Source organism: Apteryx rowi, unplaced genomic scaffold, assembly GCF_003343035.1.
Source record: "Apteryx rowi isolate R43461 unplaced genomic scaffold, aptRow1 scaffold_615, whole genome shotgun sequence".
Taxonomy (NCBI): domain Eukaryota; kingdom Metazoa; phylum Chordata; class Aves; order Apterygiformes; family Apterygidae; genus Apteryx; species Apteryx rowi.
In genome coordinates, this window is record NW_020450889.1 from 127,874 (window position 1) to 153,450 (window position 25,577).

The 25,577-nt window shown below is 35.7% G+C and overlaps 1 protein-coding gene across 1 annotated transcript in view; it reads left to right on the forward strand.

The window, feature by feature from the left end:
- The window catches only part of SUGCT (succinyl-CoA:glutarate-CoA transferase), a 334,471-nt gene that overhangs the window by 51,021 nt on the left and 257,873 nt on the right, over positions 1 to 25,577 (forward strand). The window contains exon 9 of the mRNA XM_026083761.1: positions 14,169 to 14,264. Coding sequence (XP_025939546.1) covers positions 14,169 to 14,264 — 96 coding nt within the window. The remainder of the gene's footprint in view (positions 1 to 14,168; positions 14,265 to 25,577) is intronic.

Consider the following 25,577-nt stretch of genomic DNA (forward strand, 5'->3'; position numbering starts at 1 on the left):
ACTTGTAAGGTTTCTGTTGTTTAATGCCTACTGAAATCAGATATGGAGAGGAGGGAAAGCCCTTGCTTAAATCAACAAATAATTTTTTTATTTTGTTCAGAAATGCTTGCAGCAACTGAACTTTCCATGATATGTATTTACTTATAAATGTGGTATCTGTACTAGCAACATGTAATAAACACTTTAGAATAATATTTTAAATATCCATTAAAATCTTAAGTATTTTGTGTCGATATGAAAGTAGTATTTTCTATGACTTATCTTATAGTACTTTATAGTATGACAACTTTTGCTTGATCTTTTTCATTTCTTTTTTTATTAAAGTACTTCCAGTGATTTCCAGAACTGTTCTGTTATTTCTTGATTCCCTGCTCCACAGTTTTGGGGGGGTGGGTGTTTTTTTTTTTTTGCTTTTGGGATTTGTGTTTTTTTTTGTTTTTGAAGTCTTCTGTATCTTTGTGTAGCTTGATTATGTAAGAAAAATAGTGAAACTGGGTATTAGCAAATTTTATCAAATGCTGAAAGTAAGAAGAGATAAAGCTAGGTGTTGGTGTCATTCTCTCCTACCTTTCACTTTACTTTATGCCACTGCAGGTGTCTTTAGAATCTTTGCCTCTTGTTGAGATGGCTTTGGCTCTGCACAGAAGTGCTTCTATAGAGAGACTGAAATTTCCATCTCACTTCCACATCATCATCCATTAGGCCACTTGTTGGCATACACAGGAAAGGGAATGAAGGCTCAGATAGATGTTAGTGTCCAACAACATGGTATGTGGTGTTGATTTCTACCTGCTTAGCTGAAAAAGTACTAACTAGTGCAGGGATAATTTGGTGGTTTTTTGTATATTAACTCATTCAATGCCTGTTATCAGATCATAGTTATGCAGACCTTATCCAAGAGTCATTTCGTACATGGGCATTCTTACCGCAAAGCAAGGATATTTTTATTTATTTTGAAGTTTAAAGTTGGGTAAATTAAACTGAAATTAGTTGTTACTTTGAAATAGAGTACGTACCTAAGTCGTTATTCAGAAATAGATATTTTGTTTTAGATAATTTGGACTCAGATAATAGAGTTAACTTTAGAGTGTTGGCCGAAGACTATAATGAGAACATTTTCTTAATTGGAAGAAATATTTTTGGATGAGGTCATGGGGTAGAAAAAACAAACCCATGTGATCAATCCTATTAAAAATGTGTTAAAATCAATGAAGAAAAACATGTATGATAGCCGAGTGTCTCTGAGAACATACAGTTTTCCTGATTTGTTTTCTTTCTTTTCATGAACCTGGTGTTAACTTGTAAGTCTTTAAGAGTGAATGTACCAAAAAAGATGAGAAAAGAAAAAGAATAGTACAAAATCTAAATAGTTAAAAAACAAACACCCCCCCCCCCCCCCCGCCCAAAACCATGAAGTTGTGCTCTCTAGTAGTTCTGGTGATAATTTTTTTTAATGGAAATGTAGACAATTACTGTGATATAATTAGGTTCTTGAAGGATCCATGTTTTCAAAAGAAGCATGGCTTTACATACCAAGCTGAGATATCTAAAGCTCGCTCCTCCTCATTTGATGGCTGTTTAAGAAGCATGGCCTTTTGAAATCTCTCATGGATGCTTCCAAAACAATAAAGAACCCAAAGTTTTAGAGTTTTAGTTTGTTAGAGTCTTGTTGCTGTTGATAAATGGTGGGATCTAGATAGCAAACAGATGCATCATGATAACTTTTTCTCCAGTGTGACTCTCACTGGAGTATAGTAATTTTATAATGAGAAAGAAGGAATCCTTTTTTCTACGTGTAAAGCAAAAGCATTGTCGACCTATCCTCCTATTAATGGTGTTACGACAACAGGGACTTATGTTGTCTTCTGTCAGTATTTCTTGCACTTAGCTAATGTAGCAGTATGCTTACACCTTTCATCCATCTCTTCATTAGGCTTACAGTATATCTTCATAAGGCAATATTGATGGCTTTGACCATATTAAAAAACAAACAAACAAAAAAAAAATCAGGTGTTAAAGTACTTAAATGATTGGAAATCACTGAAAAACATGTTGTTTATTTTATACCAAAAAAATAGCATGTACATTTCCTTCTGTATCTGTGCTACCACTTTTCCTTGTGCCTTGTAGAAATGCACAAGACTTTCTTTTTTGGTAGGGGCGATGCTTTTGATATTAATTTCCTGGACAGATAAGCTAGTAATTGTGGTAAAGAGCGTTGAACTGAATTCAACTGCCAATGAAAAAGATCTGAAGCTTTTTAAAGAGATATCACACTGACTGGGAGGTTTGTTTACTAGTTACCCATTCTGTGTAGAACAAGTATCTGATAAGTGAAAACCTATTTTCCATAATGCTATTTTTAGGATATCTTTCAAAGACATCTCTTTCAAATTTTATGTATCAAACATTTTGCCCTATAGCGCTATAACATCTTATTACTACTAAAGAGGGTTTCTTTCCCCACAACAAAATAGAATTCTAGGATTTTATTGAAGAGAGATACAGTGACCACTAGGATGTGGTTTTGCAGTGAACACTAACTTTCTATATCTCTCATCTATAAACTTTTAACCCATGTCATACAATTCCTTTGAAATTTTTTACTTTTAGATAATTTACAGTTGTCTGCTCCAGACCTTTCAGCGTCAGCATCTAAATAGTGTCCTTTAGATGATGCTAGTAAATAAGAAGGATATGGGTTTTGGATTTGGTTCCAGTTATGCAATTGTGCTTATTCCTTCTGTTGTGGCTTAAAAAAAAAATCCCTTGGAAGTTTTAATATCCTTCCTGTATTTAATTACAACCAGGCTCCAAGAAATACTGTAATAAGTTGTTTTGTTTTGGATTGAAAATCTGCAAGAAGTATTGTGCATTTAACATTTTTATGATTTTGTAATGTATTTTTTTCAGACAGGATAATGTAGTTAATATTGTTTGTATTATATGATTGTTCATCAGCCACTTCTCTGCTTCTTATTACTACATTTTAGTTTATATTTGCTGTAGAAAACTCTGCATCTTCTCATAATTTTAAAGTGACCCTAGAAAAAACTAAAAATTGGGTTATTTTCTATACCCCATCTTTGTGCTTTAATTTGGCAGTTAGTTTATTGAGTTAATGATGAGGTGTAGAAACTATTCATTTTTTCATTTCTGGTTTGCTTTTAACTCTAGATGATGGTGTTTAATGCTTTATCTATTTAAGGTGTTTCTAGTGGTGCCAGTAGGGCATATATTGTATCATAGGATCCCTGAGCTGTTAAGAGAATAGTAAGTTGTGTGATAAGTATCAGTCTTGGAACTCAGATACTGTTCAGATATCTTGACTGCAGCTTGTTTCTTCTCTGCTTGGTAACTGAGAGTTGTGAGCTGACTGAATACAGAAAGTAAATCTGCCTTTTCAGAGGTCATTGTTGCTGGTGAACTTGGATGCTGGCTAATAGGAGTGTTACACAGTTGTCTTGTTTTGGCTGTGGTTTGAATAAGGAGTTCTTTTTTCAAGTTTATACAGCATCACCTTTGCAAAACACTACAATCTTATTCTCTCTTGTGATAAAAATATGTGTGCGCACTATGTGGAGACATGTCTTTCACTGTGTAGCTCTGATATGGTGAGATAATAAATGGTAAACTAATTTGAACATCTTTTAAAATATTAATTGTGCACCAAACACTCTTCTGGCTATTATTCTTGATATTTCCATTGAGGACATCAGTATAACTAAGAACAAATTTTATCCCTCATGGTTTTAAGTACCCAGCGCTTTACTGAGGTAGACCAGGACCAGAAACGGCAGCTCAAGTTAATATTGGCTTCTGTGGAATGTGAGTTGTGATTTCTAATGATTAATTATGCAAAAAGTCATTGGTAGACCATATGCCAATTGGATCTTGGATTTAGTGGCTTTCAGTGAACACAAGTAGAGTGCATCCCCAGAGTCCGAGGGGAATTTCTTCTTTAGCTGCTAGCTAAAGCCCCTGCCTTTTTGTCTTTGCTACTATTGTTTCTCTTGCTAATGAAACTAAGCCCGAATGTGTTACAGCTTCATTTTCCTGTGTTGAGCTACCTCTGTCATCAATTAGGGAAAGACTTGGAAGGAGATAGGAAAAAATATGCCCTTTTAATACATAGAAAAAATAAAAATAGCTATCTGGAGTGGGTAAGGAGAGGATTTGAAAACAAAGGGAGACATTTGTTCTGGTGAGTTTATTATTTAGATGACCTTTGAATACGGGTGTAATTCTGRAAATGGAATCAAGATGTTTATTGCAGTTTATTACCAGTGGATCATATTTCAGGATCAGGCTAAGGATTAGGAGAAGAAGGATAACCTAAGTAGTTCAAAAGAAGTGGCAATGATTTAAGCAACCAGTAGCAGAATAAGCACTTGTAGCCCTAAAGCTGACCTCTCTGTAAACTCTCTTGAAGTCTTCAGAAGTTCTTTTGTAGGTCGGTCCACTGGATAGGGCCTTTCATCATTTTTTGCACTATTTAGTTTATATAGAAAGTGAGAGAAGGGGCTGTAACTGCATGGAAGAGGTTTCAATATTATGTCACGGAAAATTTTAATTAAGTAAAGTAACAAATTTCCATGCGTTCAACCTCTGGAAATCTAATAAACCTTAGCAAGTTTGTTGTTTTTGGAGATGCTGATGGAATGCTAGCTAAGGCTTGAACAGTGATTGATTTAATAGCCTCAAATAGCTCTGATTGTAATTTCTCCATAGATTATAATTTATAAAAAGGTGAAGTAAAATATGATGCTGAAACAGATTTGAACTAATGACTTCTTTGGTCTGATGGAATAATGCTGCCATGACTCTGTGTTGTTGCCTGTTTGTTTTATTCTGTGCTATACTGTTTCCAGCTCATCAATTAAATTGCAAACCCTTCACAGCCTGTGGTTAGTAATGAATTATGTTTTAGTGAAAGTTATATAAGTGTTCAGCATCTTTTTTAGGATTTTAAAAACGTACCTAAATGGCAGAGTTCAGTTATTTGTAAAAATGCTTTGCCTTCTTTGGAATGAGTATTAATAACTAGATTTCTCTGATGAAAATTGCATAAAATGTAAAATTATTTTGTAACTTAATTCAAGTTTACCCTGTAATATAATATTCTGTTTTCTGAGGTACTATTTAAATAGATCTCTAGCTCTACTAAGGAAAAAATTCCTTTTTTCAGAGAATCATGTACAAATTTGTGACTATTCAAAATGTATTATCAGCCAAAAGTGCCATTTTTTGACTCCAGACACATTGGTGATACCATTTTTTCTCAAATCACATAGAACTTTGGGCCACTTTTTGATGTGTGTGCTGTTCAGCAGCTCAGTAGTTGAACTGCATTTGTGCTGTGGACAACATTAAAGTGCTCAAAAAAGCAGTGTGGATGACTGAATGGTGGGTGTTCATTAATGCTGCAGAGGCACAGAAATATAATTTCGTGCTTTGAAATACGTACTGTTTCAAACATTTCACTCACTTGCAGGGTTTGTTTCTTGTGCCATCTCTGTAGTGCATTAGCATAAAAGCGTTTAATGGGCAGCTTCCAAAGATCTTTTAGTGTTATAACCAATGTCAGCGTTCTTCTACCAAGATGATATAATATATGACGTCTCTTACTGCCTTGCTGCCTCTATTTCTGTATGTGGAACAGGAGTTTGTTCCTGGAGCCTACACCAAAGTGACTGAAAGCAAAGTTCGCTCTTTAAAGTTCTTTTGCAGGATTTTTGTTAAAAGATGTTTCTGTTAAAATAAAGCAGTCTTTTGCTGTTTGATGGAGTTCATCTCCTGAAGTCATGCAAAAAGATCACCTGCTTCATCCAAAGCTACCAACCTCCTTGACATAACCACCTGCTGTGTAGAAATTCTGACCGTATGTTTCCTCCTCAATCTCTCTAAAGCGTTTTCCTGCAGTAAATGGTTATTTCCTAGTAAAGGAGATTAATAGTTATGGACTGGTTTATTCATTCTTCCGCAGGGGGAAGTCATGCGACAAAAAGCTATGCTTACTGTACAAGCCAGGGTGATAAATTGTGGAATTATTATTTAGATTTTCCACTATCTTCATAGTCCACTGTTGATTAATTTGAGGATATTTTTCCTAGTATTTTCTACTGTTGCTACAACACTAAGCTTATTTAGTATATGCAATAATGAGAATTCTCTTGTGGAAACGACTCTGTGTATCTGCAAGTATTTTAGCTACTGTTGTGTAGATGTATTCTGGGCTAGTTTGAACAAGGCATTGAATAAAACCTAGGTGCCCTGAAAGCACTGGCTTTGTTACTGTTCAGACTGTTGTTATGACCTGTGGAGACTAGGCTTTGGTAAGAGAAGTGGAATATTTTCACATTTCTCACCCAACCAAATAGGCATGGCTCATTTCAGTAGGTGTCTACCTATGTATCAAATAAGAAATCTAAAAATCTACCTGTTCATACTGCTACAGAACAAGCTATTGATGTTACTATTATTTTGGGGGAGTTATAATACTCCACAGAGAAGAAGATAATTTTATCAGGAGCAGACAAACTCACTTAAAGATCCTTTTTTATGCGAGTATTAATGATGATGATAGATGTGGAGACAAAAAAGATGAGTGCTGTAAATGGTTAGGTGCATGCATATTTTCATTGCAAATGGCATTGTCTCTAATTCGTAAGATCAAAGGTGAAAAGTGACTTAATACAACTTCTTTTGGATGTTGGCAGCTTTGCATGGAAGAGCATCTTTATTACTTATTCAGTAAAACGAAAGAATCCTTTGCAAAGTGTATGTAGTATCCCAAATTGGAGCCTTTATATACTACTACTCTAATATTACTCTATTACAAATGATACGAAAAATTTGTTGTGGTTGTTTTAATGCTTGTTCTCGCAGATAATTGATTTTTATATGAGCAAAATCTTTGTATGGATTTTATTTACATATTTTGCTCTTTTTATTCTCAGCTGTCAAATTTAGCTACCCTTTTTAAGCTTAAATTGTTCTTTGCTTTAGTAGTATGCTTGGAGTTCTTTGCATGTATAGAAGCCACTCTAATAACCTCCTCTGTGTTATTTTGTAAACAATCTATTGAATACAACCAGACATCATTAAAAGAGTTCAAAAGAGATATATATTTTAAGTTGTGATTCATATTAAATGCATAGGTTCTTAATGGGAAAGGTTGTAATTTGGGTATAATACATGTTATAATATTAAGTAGCTGTATAAAACACAAAAGACAAAACTGTTCTGAAGTTAAATTTTGCCTGGACTTGGTAAAGCTGTATAAAAATGCAGGGCATAATGCATTTAATATTTTAGCAAATATATTTTCTTTCTTAAAGAAGATGGAGACTTGAGGAAGTGATTGTAGAAGTGTGATTTATAGTTAAGGTTGTCTGATAATGCTTGTTATCAGAGTCTGGTTTTAGTTGTTTATAGTTTTGCCAAACTTTTAACCATTTTGGCTGAATTTTCCATGTCATATAGTTGCCTAAAACTGATTTGTGTCAAAAGTTAACTTTAAAAGGATTAATCTGTTTCCAGGAGCAAGCTATGGGAAAATATTTTGTTTGTTTTTTAAAATATTTATTACTATATTTTACAAATCTTTTATTGAGAAGCTCAGTGTCTTCAATTCTTTGGAGAGGAAATCTGAAATTTGGTAGATGAGTCACCCTTGTACAGGGTAACTTTCTGAAAATTTGGAAATTTCTGAAACTTGGAGTTCTTGATTTTTTTTAAACTTTAATATTCTCTTTAGGTTTTTTTTTTTTTTGAGTGACTGATTCCTTTAAGTTGTTACTGGGATATTAAATTAAGCTCCATAAAATTCAACTGAAACAGGAGTTCTTCAGTGTTTTGAAGTAATGTATTTATTTATGCCTTCAGAAAAAAGCTTTTTAGTATTATTTTCATTAAGAAAATATGGATGATTCTTCATTTAAAAATAAGTTGCTTGCTTCAACCAGAGCTCATTTAAAAGAAATCATTTTATTTACTGTTTCATGACAGTGTTGTCTAATAGATTATACAGTCAGGTTTGTTTATGATCTTTCACTTAAGATTCATTTGAGTGGATTTTTTTTTTTTTGCTTTGTTTTTAAGTGGAGACTATGGACATAGAAGTCCACTTGCCATTCACTTTCTCATGGAACTGTGTGCTGAATAAAGTATATTTTTTAAATTTCTAGTCCTATGTCTGTTAGTTGCATCAAGTCTTTGCTATTATTAATCATACTTGAATCTTACTCAAGAGATGATCTCCATACTGGATGCTAAAGTTGTGGAAGCGTGAAAGTGTTTGTCTTCTGTAAGCTCTAAATAGCTAATGTAAAGAAATATCACTCGTGGATTAGTGTGGGTTTTTTTGGCCTTGTTTTTCCACTGAACTCCCTCTAATTAGTTAATAGTTCTCTATTATGCAGGTGCCTTGTGTGTCTGTTCGAAGGTGGTTCAGTGGGTCTATATGGTCTAAACTTTTTTTTTTTTAATAAAACAGAAGTTGTTTTCAGCCATCACTTCCACACTTAAAAAAACAAAAAAACCCTACATTATTACACACTGGGCCTCTAAAGTTTTTTTTTCCCTAGTTTTCTGCCTCTCTGAGAATCTGTATTTAAGATACRGTTTTCAAATATCTTTGTTTTCTCATTGTATGTACTTTTTTTTATTGTAGCTCCTCATGCATCATTTCTGTGACTGTGTGACTTGCTGTGTTCTGTTATAAGGCAGAATTTAGCCAAATATTTTGATCAGGTGGCTGACTTCAAGTCAGTCAGTCCCACAGGCTGCATGTGATTACTGGCACAGAGTTGGATACCTGCTTAAGTGTCTGGTGTTTTTATAGCCTGAAAACAGGACCTAATATGAGACCTGTTCTACATTTGTAGCTATTTGTCATTTAGGATTATTTTGAGAAGAATGTATTTGTGGCTGGAATTTCACCATTTGCTGTATGCTTCAATGCCAAAAGTTTTATTTTGTGAAGGGTGAATTAATGAGCACTTGCTGGAGGTTCACATTACAAGAAACCAGCATCACTGGGAAGAAAAGCACTTTTTCCCCAGAGTACAGTGTTCATAATGTGATCACAGCCACTTTCCAAAAGGGATATAGGCTTTATAATAACAAGTCTAGGCCTGCTTGTTAGTCTTGCTTGCCTAGGTAGCTTTTGCAGACACCTTCAAAGCTGTTCATGGAATTTGCTGGACTGCAGAGCGCAGGTTGGAAACAGCTCTGGTGTTACTGGCTGTTGGAAGGACAGAAGTGTGCGGGAGGGGGACTGTGGGGCAGTGCTTCTGAATTCAGCAGAAGCTCAGACCTTGCACGGGTGTAGGATACTGCTGATGAATTTGCAAAACCTTGCTCCTTTGCAGGCAGTGACCTTGCCGCGTACTGTGGGTGGCGGTCTGCCTTGCCTAGGGTCCTGGTGCACTTGTGTCTCTGTTTTTTAGCTCCTGCCGAGTTCTGACCTCGAGGCTAGATGAGAGTCCCCTACGTGCCCAGGCATAAGGTAATGCACACCGATGGCTCCCGGGGAGGCCCTGGCTTCCCTCTGAGCTCCTGGGGAATGGGCTGCCCTGAGCTGTGGCAGCTTTCATGCCTCTGTGCAAGGCTGTGGCTCCCACTGCCCAGTTAATTCTTGCAGGAATTTGAAACACAGATGCCTGCCTAAAAAATGGTGGACTAGCACTTGTCACTGTGGCATGATGCCATGTCCTGAGCCAGCTGGAGCAATGCTCATGACATAGCATAAAACATGCACACTACTTGTAGAAGCAGTAGACTATTAAGGACTTAATTCTACTCTCATTAAGTCCTGTGGCTAAACTTGCTTAGACTTCAACTGGAAGAGGTTATTCTAAAATAACTGATTTTTTTTGGGTAGAGATAAAAGGTATCTTTTTTTTTTTTCTTTAAGAGACCCCTCTTCCCTCCTCCAAAACAACAGCCAAGGATCACCCCATGCACCTGYGCACAGAAGCAGCTTCAATAGAAATATGGAAGAAGAAGGAAGGGAGGAGCTAACTGCTTACTGTCTCCCAAAGCAAAATTAAAATCAAACTTGAGTGTTGATTTATGGTATCAAAATGTATTTATTGCAACATGAAAAGGGTGAAGACATGTAAAATCAGATTGTCGTTAGGAATGTGCCACCGTAGTATCAGTGATTTTAAGAGAGCTTTGTTAATGTACACCAGATTAGGATTGTGGTTTTATGTTCAAAGTTTTTGTATATAAAGATCTTTTTTTCTTCATGGAATACCCTAAGTACAGAAGGGGTATAATTGAAAGGTTATTGGCCTTTGCACAATATAAGGCGATGAAATTATTCAGGATGATTTTTTTCTACTAAGTTACAAATTAATATTTAGGTTACTAGTTCCATTGTATATTGTAAAGAGTTATCTGTGCTGCAGGAAAGTGTCTGTGTCTCAGAGTTCTTAAATACAGCGTACATGCCTACTTTAAGAAAAAGTGAATAAAGAATAAGTAAAAAGTATAAAATAATTTGGATAAGAGTCAAAGCCTAGTTAGGATACATGACAGTAAAAGGGACACAAAATTGGAGGGAGAAGAAAGTAAAGAATCTAATTAAAATGTTATTTTCTTCTCTTTCCACTTACCTGTCTCGTTTTGTTATTCATATACACTTGTTGAGCTTGCACATAAATGATTGATTGAGTCAGTGAATTCATTGTAATAAATTATGTTTGATGTGCTATCTTGAAAAAAATCTTTTGAAATTCTGTCTCTTTTCTTTGTCTGCTCACCTCTTGGCATTTAATATCTTGCTTCCCCATCTGTCTGATTCTGTCATGAGTTGAGCAGAATTTTTCAGACCTTAATGCAGCTCTCTCTTTGTTCTGGTTTACATAGGTATGTAAAGCAAATACTTGATTTGGCCATCAACTGTAATATCACAAAGGAATGTTAAGGTGTATATTCCCTTTATTGATGTGAAATAAAGAATTGCTTATCTGTAGACACTTGATAATACACATTTACAGTAGATAGATCTGTCTCTGCAAGCAACTGAGTACAGAGATGTCTGTATCATTGTATTACATCTGCTTTAACGTTACAAGTGCAAAGGTTACTCTTACGGCTTTGTTCTTAATTAAAGTAGAAAAGAGTTGGGTCGGTATGGTTTCAGGAAAGTTTTAAATATAGATTTAAAAATATCTGTAATAAATTAAATAAAAAGTAAATAATTACTGTATCTGTAATAAAGTTGTACCCTATTTTTGTTTTGACATACTGCAATATTTTGTAGATGGTATCTTTGGTGTGAGAGCAAAAAGAATGAACAGATTCGGGAAGGGAGAGAAAAAATGCAAGGTAGTCCTGGGGCTATCTGTAACAGTTTCATGGTACAGTGGAACTAGAATAAAGTCTTTAAGTCTGAATTCATTGGAGAGTTATTAATAAAGGGGAAAATTGCCAAAGAGTTCACTTAACTAAGTGAGTTGGTGCATAAAATACAAAGCACCGAAATGCTTTCTTCGATGTAGTCAATAGAAGTTTATTTGTATAATAGTAATAGTAATAGTTTTTGGCTGGCTAATTTGACTTTATAAATAAGATGCCCAACTTGGGCAAAAAAGTCAAAGGGAACTGAAAGCCTTTTTCTTCGTGCTTTTTCGAAAAACTAACAATAAGTAAAAGAGTTTCAAGAGGTTATGTAAGTGTATGTATTTAAGCAAACGATGAGTACAGTGGATGAAATGGAGTTGTACTGCAGACTAAATACGTGTTGAACTGAGGCCTTGATGTAGTCTAGGCAACTTCTAGTTCCAGGAATGCTCAGCCTTTACTAAGCTTCTGATGTCCCTGGCATTTGCTGTCTGTTGCTACTGAGACAAGTCTTTGAACAGAAGCTTCACTGGTGGAATTCCAATGATCTAACTCAAAATCTAAATAATAATAATAAATATATAAATTATACTCTAATGAATATTATTTTTTCCTATTGTACTATGTACAGGTGCTTCGGGGAAATCTATACCTGTGTTTTTTCAGTGTTAAATAATATTCATCTCGTCGAGGAGGATGACAGAGTTTGGAAAACTGTTGAAAAAATTTTTTAAGGATAGAAGCTGAAATGCATGGTTCTATTTTCAATTGGATAGAATACAAACAAAGAAATGGAATGAAATCTTGGTTCTATTGTATTCAATAACAATATGTTAAGATTTCTGTTTCACAAGGTTTTAATTCGGCATGGCCTTCTTAGAGTTAAAATTGGTGTAACATTTCCTTCCAACACTGTGGAAAGTTAAATGCATATGTTTCACTTAAGGCGTTCTTGTGTCTTCATGTGTAGAAGTCCATTGTAGTAGATGCGTCTTACCTATTAGTAAAATCTGTGTGAAACACACTAGCTGTCTAATGTTAAAGAAATAAACAACATAGAACAATATTTAGCCATTAATATTGTAACAAATCCATCATAATTCCATAGCCATTTGCTGTGGTAGAGGCAGTATTAGTATGCAGTGTGATCCCAGATTGAAAAATTATATGAACAGTGGGACTAGGATATCTATAATTCATAAATTATATGGAACATACTTTTATGACTCATTAAATTCTATCTGTAATAATGGTGTGTTTCATTCTGTGCTGCTGAAGAAGTTGTGAACCAGAAGGAAGAAGTCCCATCTACATACTTCCCAAATCCATTTCCCTAATCATAAGATTTTCCAGGGGATCTCATACTGAAATACAAATGAGATGTTGTTTAGTGTTTTAGCTGAATGAGGTGACACTGGGATACAATGAGCTGCAACTGCAATCAAAATACAAAGTGTTTTTCAACTGTGCATGGGAATGTGGTATTACATATTGTAGTGGGTATATATGGATAGGCAGGGTTTTTTGGCAGCGGTTAAATTCTCATTTGCTCTGTATTTTCCTAGTTTTTCTGCTGGACTAAATCAGTGTATCCATGACTTAACAGTTAAATATTTGTTTTGAATGTGCAAGTGATACATTCATTCTGCTTTTTCAGGATATATGGGGAAAGGAAAAGAAGATGAAATGGCATCCTTTTTTCTAGAAATTTTGATGTAATTCATGTATTGCTAGTGGACTCTGAATTAATTGTTACATGTTTTAATATGGATTAAACTCATCCACTTGTAGCCCATTTACTCACCTTTTTTGCATCTGGCAAATGTGCTGTATCTAGATGCTTGCAGAGGCATGACGGTAGTCAGAATATAAACAAAGAATAGCACAAACACCTTGGTTAGCCTACCTAATTTCTCCCTTCTGGGGGAGAAATCTTAAAAACAAACAAAAAACCCCCCAGATTTTTGGGAAAAATACAGATTTTTGAAGGAAAAAAAGTCATGGCTTATTGTTTAAACAAACTTATAGTTGTGCTTGCTGTCACAACTAGTTTAAAGATAGCATAAAACAAACACATTCTTTCTGATGAATGGTGAAAACCTGTTGTGGGAAATGTAATGCTTTAATGTATTACTTGGCTTCAAGAAATACAGTCACAAACTGCATTCTCCCAAAGAAATAATAATAATAAAATCTGCCATGGATTATAACAGAATCTCTGTTGKTTTTTTTTATGCATTACTGCATCATAAATGTTAACTTCTTTTTCCTAAGATATATTCTTGCTGTTACAAAGTATAGATCACTTTCATATTTACCCCCCTCAGATTATGATTACTAAATTTAGCATGCTGTATTTTTCACAGAATTAATCTTTTTCCAGTTTTATCTCTCTGACTAATAACTTGATAAATCTCTCCTTATCTTTTAATGGCAAATGATTTATTGAGGGATACCACTTAATTAATATTACAGATCATGTGGAGAGCTGAAGAATTCTGAAGTATTTTCCATAGTTTGGATATGTATAGTGAGAAGGATAGGGGAAAACAGAGAGAGAGTCTTTGATTTAAGCATGGGATTGAAATTCAGGAAATGTGAGTTCTACCCCACAAATTCATCAGACTTTCGGCCTTTGTACAAGGCACTTACGTGTTGCATACTTTTGTATGAAATATATAGATGATAGTTTTGTGACATAAATATTTTTAACTTCCATATATAAAAGCACATATAAATATACGGAAATATCGAAGAAGTTGTCAATGAAGGTTGAACTTTCCTGAATGCTTGTACTTTTTTTCTGTTTGCAGGTTGCATGTCTTACTCACGTAGCAGCTAATTACCTTAATTGCCAAACTGAAGCAAAGCGCTGGGGTACAGCTCATGGGAGTATTGTTCCGTATCAGGTAAGCAGGAAGCAGTAGGCTTACTTTGCTCTTGACGTTCATGATTGTGTATACAAAGAGACTGAGAACTGATTCACTTTTTTGTGACCTGTACTGTTCTGTAATGTATCTGTCTAGATAGGACAAGGTTCTGTTCATTGTAGTTTGCGCACTTTGCATATTCCTTTGTCAGCGGTAGATTAGTAACAGAACACTGAAATAGATCAAAGGTGTTGGCTGAAATTGGATGACTTTAAAGCTCGCATGATGGCTTGTTTGTTTTTTATCTGGCAGAGAAACCAGACCTTTTTTTATTAAGCGTTACCTGGATTCCATACCAGTTATGAGCTTTTTGCTTCTGAATTTTATTATTTTTACCTCATTATCCTACAAGAATGGTGTTAATGAATGTAAAGGTCCATTAATTCTTGTATATTTAATGTTTTCCACTGAGTTTGCTGCCTGTTACTGGTGCTCAGTGAGACAACAGGTTGGGAGAAGGGGAGAGGGAATGAACCAGACCTCAGATCTCCCCAGTGGAATTCATGATCTGCTACATCTAATGAGGGGTTGAAAATTCCTTAAAATAACATGACCTTTGTTGTATAAACAAGCACGGAAAAAAAACTTATCGAAAGTTGTATCTTACAGCTGGCTAGTAGGGGAAACTCTTCTTGTAAACAAAGAAAATTTTGTTCCTTTCGAGCTGATTGTTTTGTTGTCCTGATGGGGGGGTCATGCTAATGTACAGAGATTTGGGCTTACATTTAACTGAAAAATTTATTCTTTGTTTCATAAACTTTGGCACTTCTCATCAAATAGTCATATCTTCATCATGACAGAATGTGGATTTCTTTATTTCTGTCTGGAATCCTTTAAATCCTGATAGGGACAGCTCCCGGCATTTCTTTGGGATGCTGGCATCTACACACTGCTCAGTGTCTTTACAATCTCCTTTCTTGTTAGAGGGTGCGAGAGAAACTGAATGTACTTTGTTCTTCCTAGTGGTAAAAATGTTGGCCATCATAACATTAAAGAATTTGCTACCTATGGGCGTAGAAAGTCTGAAGCAAAAATTTTCCATGTTGTGCAGGATGCTATCCCTGGCTAATATCACAGCTAGGCTTCCTCAGGTCTAAAACCCAAATCAGTTGTTTTTGTAATGGCTTTGTCTACTTGAGCTTGGAGACATTTTTTCCAGTACATACCACAGCGTAGTCCACTATGGTTTCTTTGGATTAGTTGGAATAGATTGCAGGTTATCTCTGAGACTGAGGGTGAGATGTTACAGCTGTATCTGTGAGGACAAGTTTGGTCCTGCAGGATTCTTATCTCAGGTGTAGTGTGGCATAGCTGTGGCTGTAGTTCTCTGATCTTCACAACGTAACAGTGTGGCCTAGCTTTGCATGGAGCTCTCCAATGCAACATGACCCAACTTAACTGGGCATCACTGCAGAAGTAGTTACATTCTGCTGTGTTTCTATAACATGATCTGCTGGTGCAGCCCTTTCTGAATTTTGGTATTTTGAAAGCGCAAAACAGATCTGAAGTGTCTTAAGTTTGTGTGAGCAAAACCAAAAACCTGACTATCCAAAATCTTTTATCTCACCGTATTGCATTGGGCTGAATAAGTGAAACTTGGCTTCTCCTTTTGCCTTTGCTTTTCCACAGTCAAAACAAACAGAAATGCATACATGTGGTACCCTTTGTTCATTTTGCGTAGATAACTCTCTAGGTATAAGAACGTGGAGGAGATTACTTTAGCTATTGTCGGGTTTAATCTAGATTATTCAATATGTAAACACCTGTTTTTTTGTAAAAATCCAATCTAAAATGTGGTTCCTGTGTTTCTCTCAATATAGTAGCTATTAGAAATGTTAATATAGATAATTTTAATCTGCATTTTCACATTCAAACCCCAATAACTATGATGTATTTACTATAGGTGGGTGTTTTTTAGTGTTTTTATGGCTCATCTGTTAACATCCCATTAGTTAGCATGGTTATAATTCTGATAGTAACTATAAGTATGTTATGCTTTCTAGAGCTTATTTTTCACTTTGGTAGCATAAGCTATACTTGGACTACAAAGCTCTTTAGAAACTTGAATTAACTCTCACCATTGCTATGATATTGCTTTTATAGCTGTTTCTATAGCTCATTTTTAATATAGTTTACAATAGAACTCTGAAACCTGACTTTCATCTCACATCCTAGTTACTTAATATACTGTCTTTTGCTTACTAAGTATAAGTATCATAGTGCTTTCTCTTATGGATAATTGTTTGTTTCAAGATATTTTGGGCAAATGAACTTAATTTGTTCAAATAAGAAAAATCACATTTCAGATAGTTGTTTGGATATAATTCAGAACAAACATGGTAAYGAACTTTTTTTTTCCTCTTCTTAGGACCTAAATTTTCTATTTTGTTTCCGTTTGATGTATTTTAAGTTTTCGCAGAGGTAGCAAATTACAACTTTGAAGTGATACAGAGCCTGCAATGTCACTTAAAAATGTCAACTGATGTTAAACCATGGGAGACTGGGTAATCAGGGAAGACTATATTTTTATAGATATTAAAAAGGCAAAATTAAACAGTTTAACCTGTTTGTGTGACAGAAGTCTTAGATTCGCATCAGAGTGCTAACCAAAATTTAATAAAAAATATGCATTAAAAACATTTTAAATGTGTATATAACTAGTAAATCTTTTGCTTATAATTGATATCCAAGTATTCTAATGCTGTTTCATGCACTCAACAGCGTATATACTCAAAGCTATTGTGATTTTTATTTCATTGAGCTTCAATTTCATAGTTTTGGCCAGAGTATCTTTGCAAATGGCTCCATTGGTTTCTATTTCCAAGGCCAAATTTTGCTTTGAGTACATCTCTGTAATTTCACTGAATTCCATATGGCTTCTTGATTGTCACTATCAGCATAATTTGGCCATGAAGTGCTTTATTTCAAGACTGACCTTTCTTACTTTTCATYGCATTTAAAAACATAGAAGTTGAGCATTAATGAATGGCTAGGTTTTCTCCTTCCTGAAATTATTTTTAATTATAAACAGTGATAAACCAAGGTATATAGCCTTTTTAAAAATCCATTTCTAGTCCAGGCAACAAGCCTATAATAAGAGTCATAAAGTTTGTTGCACCAGGACTTTCCTACTCTTCTAAGGTTTTGCTAATTTGCTAATAATATGCTCCCTTTGTGGCATAATCACCTGAAATGTCTGGCTTTCAGTTCTATTTGCTCATCACCAGTACCCAAAGGAAAGGATTTGAGCTTCTTTTCAGGACACAATCTCTTCTGTGGTAAAAGCTGTGTATATATGTTTGCCATAGGTTTTCAACAGTGGTGAACTTTACAGTGCACCACAGAGATGAAAAAAATCTAGATTCTAATAAACATAGATCAGAAGTAAATTTTAGAATGCTGGACCCTGCATGAGAAATGACCTGCTTTGAGCATACCAACTTTTTAATCAGAGGAGTGTAGTTTGAACAGGTCACTGCTGTGATAGTACATAATAGAGGAATAGTTTCTTGTATATAACCAGATCCTAGTTTGCTTTGAGTTTCAAATTTTAAAACTTAAATCTTGAGGTCTGGGCTGAATCTTACAGGTAATTAGTGCAATTTTTTAAAACAAGATTTTATAATTTGCCATTTTGCCTAGCTACAGCTGCTCCATGATTATCCAAAGGAGATCAGGGGCTTAAAAGCATCCGGTTTATGTAATTATGCTGAAAAGTAAAGTCTTTTTATTTTACTGTTTAATTCAGGGTGATAAGGTCTTTCCACATTTTCATGGTTTCTCCAACGTTGTTTTCTTGCCTGTACCATGCTGGAGATCTAGAGATTCCCTTTTTCATCTTCCAGCGGGACTACCCAGAACGGATATTCTTCTGAAGGAGTCTATCATAACATGCATGTTTACAGGATGTTTCCTGTGGCATCTTATCACCCTTCCATCAGCTGCCCTTCCAATTGGACAGCACTTTGGTTAAAATCCTGCTTTCAGAGGTAAACTTTCAGCTAAAGGGCTGTTTGCTCTTGGTCCTTCTCTCTCCGAAAAAATCTCTTGTGAGTACAATACTATTTCCATTCCAAGCTTGTATTTTAATATTCATCTTCAAACTAGATTAAGGAGAGTGAATAGTTTTCAAACAAGCCGGTCAGCTAAAGGCCACTATTGCAGATCAGCTGCCCAGTTACGGAGAACCTTTCAGTTGCCTTAAACTTTTTATATTTTTCATCTTTATTTTTAAAACCAAAGAAGCAGTTTTTCTCAAGGTTGGTCAGTGAGGATCCACTTTTTACAAACACATTATTATGTAGCTTTTCTCCAGCTTCCCTTCAACCCATGTTGTCTATCCAACTCTTTCCTGGAGGATAACATGACATCATTGTGATCCAGCATCTCCTTGCAGTGCTGTCAGTGATATCACTGTCCCCACTTTATAGATCATGGGGTCTTCTCAAGTATATTTCACATTTTCAGAATACGCAAAGCGCACACCCATTCTATGCAGAAGGGGAAATCACAAGACAGGGAAGAAATGATTATTTTATTCTGTTATATTTTCTGTTGACTTATCTGTGCGTTGTCATCACTCACCAGACCCATTATTTATGTTATTTGTATTAGAGTATCACTTGGATGCTGTAAGGATCAGCTCTTTATTGTGCTAAAATTTCCTTCAAAGGAGAAAACTGACGCTGCATCAAAGGCCTTACAGTTGAAATATATTGTGAAAACCAAAGTATGAGCTCACAGAGAAGTAAAAAGCATGAGGTACTAGGAATATAATGTAGTCATTTCTATATATGAACATTTCTGCATCATTTTTAGCATCTGCATCTCATATTCTTTGCTTACAGAGTTTCGTACTGTCCAAGAGTCTTACAAAAAAGACTCGTGTCACTTGTGTCTCAGCACAGGAAACAGAAGTGAATAGTTTCTTATTTACCTGACTGGTTTAGCAGAGATGCTTTTCATACAAAGGCATATATGCACCAACTTTCCTAACTCAGCCCTGGGGAATCTCACAGAACTCTCCATTGCTATCTATTTTTTTGCAGTAGAGGGGACAACAAAATAATGTCAGGCATTCAGAAATTTCAAACTGCTTATTCCACACAAGAATGTAGCTGTTCAGTCATTTTCTTTTCAGTCTTTCCGTGGTTTTATTGGGATACTTTTGCAGTTAATGTGTCTTCGAGTCAAAATCACCAAGGAAGAGAACTTGGATAATTTGTAGAGTTTTATGTGTGAAATTCTCCTTTTTACATAAGTCCAAATTTGATTTGATATGGAAGAAAATCTTTCTGGTCTGTAATAGCTCAATGTAGGAGAAGATGGAACTTTTGCATGGGAAAGAAAAAAAAAATCCGTAGACATATTTTTGAGGAGTTCTAGATTCAGGAAATGCAAGACAACCCTTCCTATTGCATGACGCTCATCTGCATAATACTCATCCAGACTATTCAAACTGCCTTTGGGGACCAATTGTCCTATACTGTTGTTCTGAGCAATGAAATATCGCTGCTCGAAGTATTGCCCATTTGACATTAAAATTAAATGTATTCACAGATGAACTGGATAGAAAGTTTGCTCTCTCAAGCAGCAAAGTGTGCTCTTTCCACCATATGTTTTCAGTTTTCAAAGAACAGTTTGGGTATCCTCAAAATACTTGTCGTGACTTATTTGATGAATACCCAACCTCCCAGATACTTTTGTGGCCCACTGTATCAACTTGAACTACAGTCTTTTTAAAAATAACTGCTTCCTTTCTATCTTTATTTTACAAGACAGTAAGAAAAGAGAGAAGCCAGAAAGACCTGTATCATCCTGGCTTCCAGAAAACCAAGAAAGATATCATTTGCAGTGCTCTTCTTTTTCTTACATAGAACTGAGGTCTTTTGCATAGGTTTCCATTTGCAGATTTCTTTACTGGATTCTTCGGAAGTGTCTTGCTATGATAAAGATTAACTACTGACTACAAGAATATTTGGGTGTTACTGGGATTGTAAGGGACCATCGTTGGCTCTCTGCATTGTAGGAGGCATTGGAGTAAGGGTTCTGTTTCCATGCCGTTTTAGTCAATGAAAAGGTATAATACCTATCCCCCACCGGCTTCTAATCATCTGTGGGATGCTGTGTAGATAAACTAGCCATTTATGAGGATGGGAACGAGTTCCAGTTATTCAGAACTGACAGCGCTATTGCTGTCTTTCTTGTGATAGTCCTTCAATGAGTTGTGAAGCCTGTCTCCTGGGCAGGGCAGCTGTCTGGAAAGCAAATCAATAGGTATGCCTTGGGCAGTTTTAGATGTGTGCTCCATGCATAATGTAAGATGTAGTTATAACTTCATTCAAATATATCCCATCCTGTCACAGAGATAGCATTTTAAAGAAGCTGACCTTGTATCTGCGTGGAATAGACAGCTTCTTACCTGTAAATGGGTACTTTCTGGAAGGAAATGACATGCATTTTTAATTCACAGTCTGRAACTGTATTTTTTTTTTTCCGCAGGGAAATCTTCCTGCACCTTTCTGCTTTAAGAAATCCTTGCAAGATATTTTACAAGTGTTTTATACTTTGAATTTGCAAAATAGATTTGGATAATCGCAATTATTGTTAAAGAATGATAGCTGATAGTTGATGCTGTCTTGTTTTTGATCTCAAGACTATTTTTGTTAAAGAATTTGTGTTTTTTCAGATAAATACATTAATAACTAATGATTTCTCCTGCCAGACTATTTTTGGTCAGTCATAAAACATGTTTGTGCTTTAAACTTAGATATGTATTTATGCTCATTTAAACTGGGTGTTCATGGAGATTATCAGTTCCTCACTTGCCCATGGTCACATGAAAAGAACTCTRACAAAACTAGGATCAGAACAGAGGTGTCCTGATGTTGTTCAGTGCTGTTTGGCAGGCATATTTGCCTTTATGTGTGCCGTTCATAGTTTCCTCTGCTTTCTTCCACTGCTAGGATGAGGGATCAAGTTTGCATTATTTACAAACATGCATGTTTAGCCTCCAAATATGAATGCACTGACATGTTGCAGGGTTACTGAACAGAAGAGCTATGCATATCCATGTCACATTGTAATCCTTAGAGAGGACAGCACAACAGAAGCTCAGCAGATTGCTCTTTGAATTGTAGCTGGCTGGAAGGAGATAGGAGTAGGATCTCTGGGCCCACAGAGGAGATCTCTACTGCAGCTGAATCACTGCCTTACTTTATTCTGCYTTATCAGATCTAAGGCAGAAGAATAAACTTTCCTTTTGCTCTCCTGAAAGTGCTTTTTACTGTCATTATATAACAACACAATGCAGCAACTCAGAAGCTGAAACATGATTAAATAGTGTGAAAGAGAACTCAGAAGTTCGTGTGCAACATTATTGCCCAATGACTCCTGACATAATTATCCTGCATATGTTTCTAGCTACAATGGCAATACAAATAGCTATTAATCCTTGTAAAACACCATAATCCCTTGTGTACGGTGCTGTTATTTCTGGTTAGTAATGGTGAATAAACACAAAAGAGTTACCTTAAATGACAGAAATGAATGAGGACTCCGGCAAGGTGTCCACAGTCCCAGATCCTTTTCAAAGCTATGTGTATTTAAGATTTTGAGGAGCTGGTGATTTATGGTAACTCACTTCTGGGATATAGGAGAGATTAAGGCATGTTCACATGATGATATTAAGCTCATGAAGGCAGAAAAACGAATAAATAAAAACCCAGGAAAATTCTTAATCTTTGTTTAATTGATCTTCAGAAACTTGCTTTTCCTCTGTGAAGTCTGTGACACTTTTGATTAGGATATGTTGATTGTTATGAAAGAGTATGTCCACTAGATGTCACTCATGTAATCTAGTTTCTGTTGCAGCATTTATTTCTAAGGAACTATTTCAGATAGTGGGTATAAATTATCAGTATTATTAGCTGCTTTTATATATGCAATGCTGCTAACTTTATATGTAAGTGTAGTATGTTAAAACATAATAATCTGTTTGTCTCTGTGATGGGTTTGACATGCCTTTTAGTTTAAAACTTGTCTTTAGATGTTTTTGCTACAGTTATATTGTTGCATGAGCTGATCTGTTATATGAGAGTGCCCAGGTGATCTGTATATAGTCTGTTACTGTTCTGCAAAGAGAGCCCTAAGTATAGAGCTAAGGAGATTACGTCCCCTGGAAAGAAAAATTACCCTATAACTAATATAATTCTGCTTGAAATGTGTTCTTTTCTAAGCTCTATACACTTCAGAGGGAAGTTCTTTATAAAAGGCGCGTAACTATTCAGGAAAGGCACCTAAATTTCATAAACTTACACAAATGGATTTATATGTACACAGACCTCTTTTAGCTGTAGAACTGTGCCTACAGTGTTTGATTTGTGCCACTTTATTAGTATCTGAGGCATTTGAAATAGAATCACTTTAACCAAGCTTAAATGAAGTACTCTGTGTGGACAAATAAAGGAGCAGCTGATGGTTCAGTCAGGCAGATTGGTAGGATCCATACTGGTGTGAGTCCATTAGCAAGGAGTGCCTGTGGCCCCTCTTTCTGTATTTGTCATATGGCATGTGTTACTAGTTGCTAGAGAGCTTCTGGAGGCCAATATCTACTCTCATTGAAGAGCAACTGCTGCAAGGTTGGCCTGTGCTCCTTCCCACTTTCAACTTGGAGTAGCTACAGCAAAACTGGAAGCCAGAGATCACAGCTTCCTCCAACCTCCCTTTCCCCTTCCATATGGAATAAACAATTTCTCTGCCCCGTGTAGTCAGCCAGAGGGCAGGATGGGGAAGTGATAATCCCTTTGGAATGAGCACTTGCATGAAAAATGATAAATGTTACATTGCATGGGGATTAACACTTGCTTATGAACTTGCTTTTAATGGAGTGATGCTTCACTTTCAGCAATGTGAAGGTTCACTGTATTTGTAGACCTGATTAAGAACCTTTATTGCGCTTTGGCAAAAAGGGATCCATCTGTTGTCAGAAAYGTAACAGTGTTAGAAACTGTTTCACTTTTTTGCATATTGTCCTTAAGAATGTAAAACACTTACTTTCGCCTAGCATAACTTCCTTGCAACAATGCTTATCCCCCATGTCATTGCTATCTTCTTCCTTTTCTCATCATGAGAATTAAATTTCTGTTCATGTTTGATGGATCTAGTTGTGGTACGTGAAGCCAGTGCTTCACCACTATGAAATGTGACCATCCAGAGCCAGTTTAACTGAGTTGCTCTATAAATCTCATTTATTCTCATGTCTTTGGAGGCGAGAACTTACAAAATCTTGTGAGAACATTCAGAGAGTGCAGCAGTCTGAAGTGCCATGGTGAAGTTTTTGTGGCATCTCTAGATATATTTGACATTGAGCACTAATGAGTAAAGATATAGTGTAGATGAAGGATATTTCTGTGGAACCTGATTGCTCCTTTGTAGGATGGCTGTTCCTTTTCATAGTGAGCTGACATGTCATACGAATTTGGTCAGTAAGTTAATTCCCAAGCACTGATGTGTACTAATAAACTTGTGTATTATGATTTCCTCTAAAATATTGCAGCACTGCTATGATATGCTTAGCTCCACTGCAATAGTAACTATGGATCTCCTTTGCGCAGACAGCTTAAGAGAATTTAATTGGAAGGATACCATTTTTGAAAGAGCTGAATGATTTAGTAACTTCTGTTCTATTTTCAAAACTGATATATGCACTTAAGTCTAAGTCCCCTTGTCTTACAAAAAAGCATTGAAGTCTAATGTGCTAAATCTACTTTTGAAAATGGGCCTTTACTTACAATGCTTTTTATTGTTGTTTCTCATGCCCTTTGCTACACTCTGATGTAATGTTGTGTGATGCTGAAACAGTTATTTTTARCCAGTAATCTCACTAATAAAACTTGATGGTAACAAGAGTGAGAAATTATAATTAAGATTTTGTCTAAATTAAACCTCTATTAATAGCATAATAGTTTTGATTTGCTTGCTTTTAAGATAAGTAGGATTTTTGCTGTACAAATTTAATTGACCTGTATTGGGATTTGGGGGGGGGTGAAGGTGAGAGCTACATTTTAAAAAAATAGTTCTATGTTTTGGCAAAACTATTCTTGCTGATGATCACTTCAGAAGCACAGTGTTTGCTGACTGGAGCTTCTTTATAGCAAATTTTTACATATTTAAAGATTGTCATGCTCCTCTGCAGTGTACTCTGTCCTCATTTGTGTGAGGCCAGCTCATTCATGTTTTCCATGTGAGTTATATATTCTAAACCTCTTGTAACTTGTGTTTCTCTCTGTGTCATGGTTTCCAGTTTGTTCACCTCTTAAAGTGATGTGTCCAGGTCTGGACAGAATACTTTAGGTGAGTTCTTCGTATTTATGAGTAGCATTGAGAGCTTCCACATCCTCTTAAGGCACCTCAGAACAGCTTGCTTTCATTTTTAACAGCATCACATTGCTCTTTCTCCTTCTCTTCAGGTTTTCAGCTGCAGGGCAGTTGAACAGCACATGCCTCTATGCCTAAGCATGGGTAATTAGCTACCAGCTGCAACTTCTGTTTGATTTACTATTTAAAATGTTCTTGGGGTTCCTGTGCTTGTGTTCCCCGATTTTGTTTTGTTCGCCATTGCTTGTTTTGCAGAATAGTTTGACTGATCGTTCCCAGTCTGGTGAGACCTGCAGAGCTTGATGCTGGAGCGACCTCTTTATCTGAGTTAGTAGCAGCCAAAACAGTTGTTTGACCATGATCTTAGATTGTATCAACTAAAGCAAGCTTTGGGCACTTTAGTTTTGAATGAGGATGTCCATGTGTGGGTTTAATGAGCTTTTTAAACTTATGGGCATTAGTTTTGCACCATTAGTCATCTTTCTTTTCCTGGATGTCTCTAGGTACATGAGCTTTGAGATTCCAAAGAAGTTGCCCAGCAAAAATATGGAAGACCCAACTTACATTTCACATTGTAGAAAACTACCAGGGTGAAAAGCAGGCATTAAATTATCTGAGTAGAAAGCCTATTCTTTGTTAGATAAAAATAAAAAAGAGGCACAAGGTTAATTTTTAATTTGCTCTCCAGCTGATATGTAGTCAGTTAATATTAGTTGTGATTCTGCGTTGTAACAATCCATTGTCATGTTGAGTGGTCATAATATAAACAAACAGCAAGTTGATGTGTTTCTGAGTAGAGAAGCTTTAGCTGAGTCTATATAATGTATTTAAAAACCTAACATAAAGACAAGGAATATAAAATATTATAAATACCAATATCAGTCAGTATGATAATGTCTCTTCTAAACAGAGACA